This window comes from Orycteropus afer, unplaced genomic scaffold (genome assembly GCF_000298275.1).
Source record: "Orycteropus afer afer isolate SDZICR_OR568_19922 unplaced genomic scaffold, OryAfe1.0 scaffold00460, whole genome shotgun sequence".
Classification (NCBI taxonomy): Eukaryota; Metazoa; Chordata; class Mammalia; order Tubulidentata; family Orycteropodidae; genus Orycteropus; species Orycteropus afer.
Window position 1 is genome coordinate 1,154,235 of NW_006922047.1, and position 10,104 is coordinate 1,164,338.

Here is a 10,104-nt window from a genome sequence, read left to right on the forward strand (position 1 = left end):
TTCCTCCACCCTCAGTCCATCAAGTAGGACAGTTCTGGGGCTGCTGGGGCTCTTTGGCTATGAAGGCTGCCTGAGCCCCTTCCCCTGGAGAGGATGAAGACAGGATCCTTCAGGCTCCCCTGGGCAGCCCAGATTCCCACCAGAGGCTCCCGCGTCCTGCCCTCTGCCCCCGCTCTCTTCAAGCCCTTACCCCCACTAGAGCTTAACTCAGGAGGGAGGAAGTCAGCTGGGAAGGTAGGCACCTGCCATTTACTGAACACCTACTATATGCTACTGGGTGCCACACACTGAGCCTGCCTGCACATTTCCTCCTTTTAATCTCATACAGCCACACCAGCCTCCCTTCAGTCGTACCCAGGAGTCCCACCTCAAGGCTTTACACTTGCTGTTCTCATGCTTGGGATGCTCTCATCCTAGGAAATCTGCATAGGTCACCTGGTAACTTCTCATCTCTGCTAATGTCACTCATCCAAGAGGACTTCCTGGCCACTGACTAAAAACTGCCCGCTATCCTGGTCTGCCTAGCTTCTTCCGTTGCTAGCCTATGTGTATTTGTGCTGTTCCAACTAGATGGTCACTTCTTAGCTCTATTCAGCCCAAGGGCTGGCATATAGTAGGTGCACAATAAATGTTTAACGAATGGTAGCAGCGGTGCGGAATCACTGTCTCCTTAGAGGAGTGGCTCCTAGGACATCTGGCTTGTCCCTGACAGTGTCCCAAGCCCTGAGCAGACTGGTGGGGTGCCCTGCTCTGTGGAGGGCAAGCAGATGGGTAAGGAGGCCGGTGGCTCAGGAGGTACGTCACTTGGAGCCACAGAGGAAAACTTCCCCGAGTGCCCAGCTTCCAAGCTGGAGGTATGGAAGCTCGGTTGTCCCTCTCTGGGCATGTGGGCTGGGAGGTAGGCTGTGGTTAACACTGATGCCAGGGGGAATTGCTTGTGGAAACTGCTGGGGCTCATTTCCCATCAGTGCAGGTGCTGGTCTGGGGTGACAGGGCCGCTGGCCCCAGCCTCAGCACAGGCCTTTCCACAGAATCATGTCACAGTGGGGCAGACAACAAAGCCAATTTTTATTGCTTTGGGTTAAACTAGCAAAGACAGAACTGGGGACACAAAAAGCTTCCAAGAGCAGTCTCCCGGCCATCCCTGGGTTCTCGCTCCTCCAGGAAGCTGATCCTCTGCACCTGGGACCTGCTTGTGGGCCGGGCTGCCAACAAAGTCCAGGTGCCGCCCAGTCCTGGGAGCAGAGTTTTTCCTTCCCAGAGTGTAGCCCACGAGGCCATGTGCACAGGTCTGAGCCTCAGCCACAGGGCTGCGTGCTAGCCTCCACTGGGTGGTGATTCTAGGAGGGCGTTTTAGCAGAGGCTGTCCCCTTCTTCTTGCCTGCGGCCTTCAGCAGCGCCAGCTTCTTGGGTAGACTGCTGCTAGCTTTCATCATCACGTCATGTTCGATCTTCTTCCGGATCCCAACCTCCAGGTCCTGAGGGGACAATCATGGGGCATCAGACTGGGACCTCAGGCAGAGGGAGAGCCTAGCCTGTTGCGTTCTCCCTGCTGGAAGCTTGCAGGGACTAAGCAGCTCGGGACTGGGCATCTGGTGGCTGGGAAGTTAAGTCTTGCTTTTGCCTCACATGCTCTGGGCCCTTACTCCAAACCCTTCTCATCCCTGGACCTCAGCTTCTAAACCCATGTGTGTCCCCACTTTACAGATGGGAACTGGTGGTTCCTGTGTTGAGAAAGCACTTGCCCCGTATGAGTGGTGGATAGCTGGAATCAGTGTGCCTGGCTCCAGAGCCCCTGGCCTCAGCCTGTGTTATGCCTGTTTTACAGATTAACCAGGGCTGACCGGTGGAGAGGCGCAGCAAGTAAAGGCATGGGGATTTACACCCAAGCGTGCTTGGTGCCAAAACTGGTCACTTAATTTAATCACCTTCTCCAAGTTGACCCCTATCCTATCTGTGGAGTTCAAACGATCACCCTAGGGCAGCCAACTCTGTGTCTGGGAGTTGGGAACACAACAGCAAACAACTCTAAGAAAAATCCCTGCCCTTGGGGAGCTGACATGTTGGGAGGGCAACAAGTAAGTCAGCGACAGCTACTACAGACAGAAAAACAAAGGATGGGGTGAGGTGTGAGGGTGGGGCCGTCATGAGTGAAGGCCTCTGGGGGGTGACGTGTGAAGTCAAACTTGAGTTTAAAGGAGGGAGCAGGTGGGTGTCTGAAAGGAGAACCCAGAAAGAGAAAACAACCAGTGCCAAGATTCTGAGGTGGGAACGTGCCTGGAAGTCAAGCAGCAACTAAGCAGCCAGCGTGTGTGTGGCTGAAACTGAGTCAACAAGGGTGGGAGTCGGGGAGGGAAGGGCACAGAGGTTGAGAAGGGGCGTCCAGGGCCTTGTGGGCTGCAGGGAGGACTGGGCTTGTACCCTAGCAAAGCAGGTTCTGAGCAAAGGAGGGACCTGACCTGACCCAGGTTCTCACAGGTGCCCTCTGGCTGCTGTATGGGGAAACAGACTGGGGGTGGGGAAGGACAAGGGTGGGAGGCAGACCAGAGCCGAGGCCACAGCACTGATCCAGGTGGGAGTTGATGGGGCCAGGGCTATGTAAGGCAGGAGGAGTGAGAAAGTAGGTGATGGACCTTGGATTTTATCTAAAGGCAAACTGATGGGATCAGGTCTGGATGTAGGAGAAAGAGGTGAAATCAAGGATGGCCCCAAGAGTGTCTGAAGGATGGACTCTGTGAAGTGAGGCCATGGCAGTATCACATTAGGGGCAGGGATCAGAGGCCGGCTTTGGACATGCTCAGGGTGAGAGGCCTGTGATCCCCGGCACAGGCAATCAGGCTGCTGGGTACCCCAAGTCAGAGGCTCTGGGGAGACCAAACAATTTGCTCAAGATTAATGTGGAACACAACTTGAACCCAGGTCTGACTCCATCAAAACCATGGCTGAAACCTCTCTGCAACTCACGTACCGGCTCAAACACACTCACCTACATACAAAGATGCAGTTAGAGACAGTAACTATGAAAACGTTATTGTGTAGGGTGAGCTAGCAGCTCAGTCCATACAGTCCTAAGCACTTTATAGGTTCCAAGGTACTGAGCCCTTACCACTCCAGGAGAAAGGGGCTAGGGCTGCGACCACTTCACAGGAGCAGGTAAGAGGCTGAGGGCAAAGAAACATTGGCGAGCGATGGAGCTGGGATTAGGACCCAGCTCGGCCTTCACAGAGCTGAAGATTTCAATTTTCCCCAGGCCACCTCCCTACCCGAGTTCTACTCCAAACCAAAACTAAACCCACTGACATCGAGTCAATTCTGACCCATAACGACCCTACAGGACAGAGCAGAACTGCCCCACAATTTCTATGGCTGTAACTCATTACGGAAGCAGACTACCTCGCCTTTTTCCCCCGAGAGGAGCGGCTGGTGAGTTCGAACCGCTGACCTTTTTATTAGCAACCCGACGCCTTAACCAACGCGCCACTAGAGCGCCTTTGCATGGCATCCCGGGAAAACAAAACAAAACCCAAACTCACTGCCCTCGAGTCGGATCCGACTCAAAGACACCCTCCTTGGGTTTCCGAGGAAGTATCACTACCAAAGTAAATTGCCCAACCTTCCTTCCGGGGAATGGCTGGTGGGTTTGAACCGCCAGCCTTCTCTGAACCTTCAGCAGTCAAATGCCTTAGGCACTACGCCACCAGAGCTCCATTAGCTATGAGGAAAATAACACCCGAAGCGCCGAACGTATTTTGAACACTAGCTGCGCGCCAGGCCCTGCTTATACCAGGTCCGTGGATGAGTACGTGCGATCCCTGTACCAATGCACAGGTGAGGAAAGATAGGATCACACAGCAGGGCCCGACCTCGCCCGCCTCCGCTCACCTTCTTGAGCTTTCGCTGCTGCACCACGCGCGCCTTCTTCGGGGCGATGACACGGCCTGTGAAAAGACGCGCTCGCGTTCAGCCAGGAAGCCCTGGGACCACCTCGTTCCCCAAATCCCGGCCTCACCGCCCCTCCTTGGGCGCCGACCCGGTGCTCACCCCCCTTCCTCGGGCCCTTGCTCCGCTCCGAGGCCGCCGCCGCCTTGCTCTTTGCGGGTTTCTGAGCCTGGAATTTGCGCTGCCCCTGAGCCATGGTCGCGCGTTTGCCGGAAAGGGCGGGGCAAGAACAAGCAGGGCAGGATGCAATACACAGGGGCTAGGGGCGCACAGGCTCATGGGATACAGCGTGGCACAGAGTTAAAGGGACAGCACGCACAGCGTGTTATGTGCCTCCCAGTCCCACCGACTCATAGCGCCCCCTCCTTGGGTTTCCAAGAGGGTATCACTACGGCAGTAGATTGCCCAACTTTCCTCCCGAGGAGTGGCTGGTGGGTTTGAACCGCCAGCCTTCTGGTTAGCAGTCAAGTGCCTTAGGCACTACACCACCAGAGCTCCCTGCAGTGTAGTCAACCATAAAACAAAAATCCCATTGCCACTAGGGTGGATTCTGACTCATAGCGACCTGGTAGGGCAGAGTACAACTGCCGTATGGGGATTCCAAGGTTGTAATCTTTATAGATGCAGACTGCCTCATGTTTCTGCCGATTGCTCCACGAGGGTTCCCTGTAGCCAACAATAGCCAGCATTTTGCAAACATTCTGAATGAAAGGTAGTAACAATAAGTTAATATTTACCGGTCTCTGGGCAACTAACTGTCTATGTTCTTTATATATGACAGCTCAGTCCACGGTAGGACCAGGGTAAGGCAAGCGAGACACTCGTGCAAAACAACAAGGGTGCCCCAAACCTCAGCAATTAATGTATTTTAGTCACTTAAAAATATTTTAACTTTTTAGAAAACTAAATCGGCAAACTGCAGCCCATGGGTGGTTGCCTACTTTTGTAAATAAATTTACTGGAACCAGGGCTGGTATTAGGGGTGAGATGATTAAAGCCAAGACATTTAATTGCAGGGTGGGATCCTCTATTTAAAACCTTGGTATTTTCTTCATCCTGCTTTTTTTTTTTTTTAATTTAATTTTGATTTGAAAAAAAAAATACTGTATTAAAATATTATTTATCTTGATTATTGTTTTGGACTCACTTTTTACACCTGAAGTATCGATCTGGAAAGGAAGGCACTAGTATCATGTTATGGGTCATTAAGTCAGACCCAACTCATAGAGACCCCTCCTTGGGTTTCCGAGGCGGTATCACTACGGAAGTAGATTGTCCAACCTTCCTTCCGAGGAGTGGCATCATATGTCCCCATTTCATAATTGAGGAGACCAAGACACAGAGAGATAAAATGAACTGCCAAAGATCACAGTGGGAAAACTGGCTGAGCTGGAATTTGAACTTGGACAGCCTAGTCCATTCTCCCTGCTCTAGGAAGAAGTGTGGTTGCAAAAGGAAGGTCAGCTTCCAGGCTGGCTGTTCCATAAACTTATTTTATGGTAGGGAAAGCCAGATTGGTTACTTTTGGGGTACATGCAGGTGCCCTCTCAGGAGATGGTGGTGCCTAGGGCTGCCCGGAGCTCCTCAGGGGCAAAGACGCCCAGCTCTGTGATGATGCCGCCAGTGATGAGGTTGTGTGGGGTAACGTCGAAGGCAGGATTCCAGACCCCAATCCCTGCAGGCAGAGAGGGGAGACAAGGCACAGTGAGGGGTGGTAAGTCTGCTGTTCGTAAGCGCTTGTTGTGTCCTTGCATGATGGCACAGGCTTTCCACAGCCCAGTAGCAACTAGTTAAGACTTCCTGCCTTTCCGAGACCGCTGCTGCCCACGAGGAAGGCTCTGAAACCTCATGCATCTACCCAGTTCTTAGTTCTTCTTCAGGTGAGAAAACTGAGGTGCAGCACTAGCAAGGCGTTCATGGCCTCATAACTTGTTATAACATCATGAATCTTATCCTGGAATCTGGTTCTGTAATTCTCCTATTAGAATAAATGGCTTAAAGGAGCTGCCTCTACCCAAAGCCAACAAAACCAAAACTCACTGCCATTAAATTGATTCCGACTCAGATAGCGACCCCCTTTGGGTTTCTGAGGCTGTAAATCTTTATGGAAGTAGATTGCCCAGTCTTCCTTCCATGGAGTGGCTGGTGGGTTTAAACCACCAACCTTCTGGTTAACAGCCAAATGCCTAAAGCACTCTGCCACCAGAGCTCCTTAGAAAGAAGGCCAACAATGACCTAAATATCACTAGTCCCTGTGTGAAGTGAGCCGAGGCACCTGATGGGGGTGCTCAGGTGCTGTGGTGACCCTCTCTGAGTAGACAGCTTACCAGGTGCTGCAATCCTGACCCCATTGACATCAGTCAGCTCCTGGCCTGGCCGCTCCTCGATGACAATCTCCTGGCCCGTCTCCAGGTGTAGGTCACATGAGGAGCTGGGGGCAGCCACGTAGAAGGGGATGCTGTGGTACAAGGCAGTGATGGCCAGCTGGTAGGTGCCAACCTTGTTGGCTGTGTCACCATTGGCAACCACACGGTCAGCTCCCACGACAACAGCTAGTAGGGGGTGAAATGTCAGGGGTCACTCCTGGGCCCTGAATGCTCGGGACCCAGCCCTCCCATGCCCTGCCTACTGACCTGACACGCCCCTGTGGGCCATGGCAGCAGCGGCCATGCTGTCACTGATGAGGGTGGCGGGGATCTGCTCGTACACCAGCTCGAAAGCTGTCAGCCGGGCTCCCTGGTTGTAGGGCCGGGTCTCTGTGCAGTAGGCGTGCTCCAGACGACCCAGGTGGTGCAGCGAGCGGATCACCCCTGCAGGACCCGTCCCACCAGAGAGGGCTGGGATGAGCCAGACAAGGACAGACTGGCAGGGGGGCTGATGGTCAGGGGTGTGGATCGGAGGCACGCAGGCAGAGTGTCAGCCCTCTTCCCAGACACCCGCACGACTCCCTTATCATCTTCACGCTTGCTTCTTGGAATAGTCTTTCCAGTCTTGATCTTAAATAGCAACTCCTGAACACCTCCAATCCCCTTCCTCTGCTTTTCCTCCTTAGCTCTTACCACCTTCTAACACACCATATCTATCTATCTATCTATCTATCTTAGTGCTCCCACTTTCCCGGGAGTTCCACTAGGGCAGAGTTATTTGTCTACTTTGTTCAATGTGGTGTCTCCAAGCCTAGAACAGTGCCTGACACACAGCAGATGTTGAATAAATGTTTTTTGAGTGAATGAATGAAAGGCAAAAGTCTTGCCATCACAGCCTCAATCTCCAGGGACCAGAACGGTAGAGAAACCTGGGGAACCTGCTGCCTGTACTCCCAGAACCCACTGCCCCCTCTCCTGGTCACAACTAACCTAATCTTTCCTTGGGGGGACCACTCCTGCTATGGATTGAACTGTATAGCCCCCAAAGTATGTGTTGCAAATCCTAACTCTGGTGGCACTGTGCCTAAGGCGTTTGACTGCTAACCAGAAGGCTGGCAGTTCAAGCTCACTAGCCACTCCTTGGAAGGATGGTCAGGCAATCTACTTCGGTAGTGACATCGCCTTGGAAACCCAAGGAGGGTCTCTATGAGAGTCAGATCAGGGCAGTGAGTTTGGTTTTTGAGTTTGGTGGAGCTCTAGTGAGTTTGGTTTTAGTATCCTGTGGTTATAATCCCTTTTGGGATTGAGTTTCTTCGTTATGTTAATGAGACACTATCAGTGTAGGCATGTCTTAAATCAACCCCTTTTGATACATATAAGAGCAGATTAAGTAAACAGGTAGGGAAAGATACACACCACATGAAGACCACCAAGGAGCTTAGGAGCTGAAGAGACAAGGACATTCCCCAGGAGCCGACAGCCCTGGGTGAGGTGGGACCCCTAGAGCTGGCCCTGAATCCAGACTTCTAGCCCCCCAAACCGAGAAAATACATTTGTTTGTTAAAGCCACACACTTGTGTTGTATCTGTTACAGCAGCATCAGGTAACTGACAACCCACTTTCCCTGGTCCTCTTGAGCCCACACCTCGCCCACTCTCTAGGTATACGGCTCAGTCTGGGCCCATGTGATGGACCCATGATGGGCAGGTGACCCCATCTGAGCTCCTGAGACACAAGATTTCTGCCACTGCTGGTGTAGAGACACTGGGAGACCCTCTGTCAACCTTTGTGGAGTCTGAGGATGAAGCCACCATGGAGGACAGAACTGAAGGACAGGGATAGATGAGTCCTGATGTTACTGTTTGAGCCCCTGGACGCAGCCATACCTGAAGCCAACTACCTGAGCATTTGTGACAAGAGCTAATAAATTCACGCACTTTGTGAGTTAAGGAGTTTGGCTTGGAGTTCTTCTTGTAGCAAAAGCAAAAAAAAAAAAAAGGCTTGACTAGTTTGAGTTGGAGGGGCAGAGGGAAGGAGGACCCTCAGAGATCCTCCCCACTGCCCCGCACAGGTCCACTCACCCAGAGCTGTGCCGTAGCCAGCAGTGGCCAGGGCACCAGTGTTACAATGGGTCAGCACGGTCACCTTGCCGCCCTCAGGGGCTGCTCGCTCCAGAAGGTGGCGGGCTCCCAGGTCCCCGATGCTCCGATTGTCCCTGAGGTCTTTCTCCAGCATGTCCTCAGCGTAGCGGATCACCCTGGGGCCAGTAAGGGGCTCTCAGCACATGGAGCCCAACTGTGCTCTGTGTGGAGCCCTCCTGCTCCAAGCCTCTTGCCACTGTAGGCCTGGACCTTTTTGGCCACAGCCACCAAAATGTCACCCCACTCACTCCTACAGCAAACGTTCCCTGAGGACTTCCTTTGTGCCAGGCCCTGGGAGCACAGAAGAAACAAGACACTCTGCCTCCGTGGAGCTAACAGTGGTGTGGAGGGAGCAGATAAGCAGATAAAACAATGTAAAAGCCACAGAATTAGGGGTCTGCAAGGGCTGAGCGATTTTATATAGCCAAAGACAGAGAAGCCTAAGAGACCTGGCCCCTTAAGAAACAAACAGAAAGGCCGTGAGGTAGGAAAAGCTTGGGAGGTCAAAAAACATGGGAAGGTCTGTGTGGCCGGCCAGGACCGACAAGTGGGAGGAAAAAAGAGGGCAGGGAAGGGTACAAGCCAGGAAACAATTCCTCAAAAGCAAAACCCGAGGAGCAGTAGAAACTGAAAAAGGCTCTCCAAGGCATTAGAGAGCTGGGCAAATCCAGTGTCAACAGTCAAGGGGCTGAGTGCAGGGACGCTGCTGTCTCCTCGAGGTTGGCTTTCAGCCCTGCCTGTGTGACCATGGACAAGCAGCTGAAGAATGTGGGTCCTCAGTTTCTCAAACTGTAGGATGGGCCTCTGCGTATAACAGTCACCAGCTTCCGCTTAGAGCACTGCTTGGCACACAGCGAGCTCCGCACACGGCCCCTACCTCTCCCGGACCGTCTCCTCCGTGGCGCCCTCTCGCTCGGCCTCTTGGGCCGCAACCTTAGCCAGGTCGCGGGCGGCGCAGGCCATGTTGACCGCGGTGGGCCGGGCGGTGACGAGGAAGCCCAGTGAGTCACGCACGAAGGCCACGAGAGCGGCGAGCCCGGGACCCCCGGCGCCCGCCTGCAGCTCCACGCCGAGGCTGAGGCAGCCTACGAGGGCGATGGCCGGAGCCCCGCGCACCTGGAGGGGCCGGGAGCGGTAGCGTCAGGGCCGTCAGATGTGCGCCTCCCCTCTCCCCAAGCTCCGCCACGCAGCCCCACCTTCATGGCGCGGATGGCTTCCCAGGCCTGGCGCACCGAGCTCACTGCCTCGTAGCGGCTCTGCTGGGGCAGCAGCAGCTGGTCGAGGATCTGCAGCGAGCCCCGCGAGTACCGGATCGCCTCCAGACTCATGGTGCAGCCGTCGCGGAGCCCACTGCTCAGTAGGGTCAAAAAGCCCGGCACGCACGTGGGGAGGGGCCCGGTCGCACCAGAACATGCAGCGGGGCGGGGCTCCTCCCGGAAGAAGACTCCCTTCAGAGCTGCTAGACCCACCGCCCACGTGACCGACCGTGTTCCAAGCTGTAGTCAGCCGCCTAGCTCGGCGTTGTAAAGGGGTACCATACTTGGGAGGAGGGCGCCCATCGGGGACCAGGAGCTGTGTTTAGCATTAACTGACCTAAGTTTGGTGGTCATGGCATCACCTCCAAATTACAGATGGGCACCCCGAAGTTCCCCGACTGT

At 54.1% G+C, this 10,104-nt stretch overlaps 2 protein-coding genes across 2 annotated transcripts; both read right to left on the reverse strand.

Moving 5' to 3' along the window:
• Positions 1-1,340: 1,340 nt before the first annotated feature.
• CUNH19orf53 (chromosome unknown C19orf53 homolog) lies at positions 1,341-4,135 on the reverse strand. The gene is made up of 3 exons (XM_007954373.1): positions 4,042-4,135; positions 3,883-3,938; positions 1,341-1,478 (listed from the first exon to the last, which is right to left on the reverse strand). Exons 1-3 carry the CDS (start codon positions 4,133-4,135, stop codon positions 1,341-1,343), a joined length of 288 nt encoding a protein of 95 aa, XP_007952564.1.
• Positions 4,136-5,486: 1,351 nt separating this feature from the next.
• On the reverse strand, positions 5,487-9,774 carry MRI1 (methylthioribose-1-phosphate isomerase 1). Its single transcript, XM_007954374.2, has 6 exons — positions 9,643-9,774; positions 9,324-9,562; positions 8,387-8,562; positions 6,573-6,749; positions 6,267-6,491; positions 5,487-5,614 (listed from the first exon to the last, which is right to left on the reverse strand). Exons 1-6 carry the CDS (start codon positions 9,772-9,774, stop codon positions 5,487-5,489), a joined length of 1,077 nt encoding a protein of 358 aa, XP_007952565.1.
• Positions 9,775-10,104: the final 330 nt, after the last annotated feature.

What these genes read in the sequence shown, in the direction of transcription:
- MRI1 (XM_007954374.2), bottom strand. Translation starts at nt 9,774, where the DNA reads ATGAGTCTGGAGGCGATCCGGTACTCGCGGGGCTCGCTGCAGATCCTC. An exon ending in AAGCCATCCGCGCCATGAAG is followed by an intron (nt 9,563 to 9,642) that starts GTGGGGCTGCGT and finishes CGGCCCCTCCAG; the next exon opens with GTGCGCGGGGCTCCGGCCAT. An exon ending in GAGGAGACGGTCCGGGAGAG is followed by an intron (nt 8,563 to 9,323) that starts GTAGGGGCCGTG and finishes TACTGGCCCCAG; the next exon opens with GGTGATCCGCTACGCTGAGG.
- CUNH19orf53 (XM_007954373.1), bottom strand. Translation starts at nt 4,135, where the DNA reads ATGGCTCAGGGGCAGCGCAAATTCCAGGCTCAGAAACCCGCAAAGAGC. An exon ending in CAAGGGCCCGAGGAAGGGGG is followed by an intron (nt 3,939 to 4,041) that starts GTGAGCACCGGG and finishes GTCTTTTCACAG; the next exon opens with GCCGTGTCATCGCCCCGAAG. An exon ending in AGCAGCGAAAGCTCAAGAAG is followed by an intron (nt 1,479 to 3,882) that starts GTGAGCGGAGGC and finishes TTGTCCCCTCAG; the next exon opens with GACCTGGAGGTTGGGATCCG.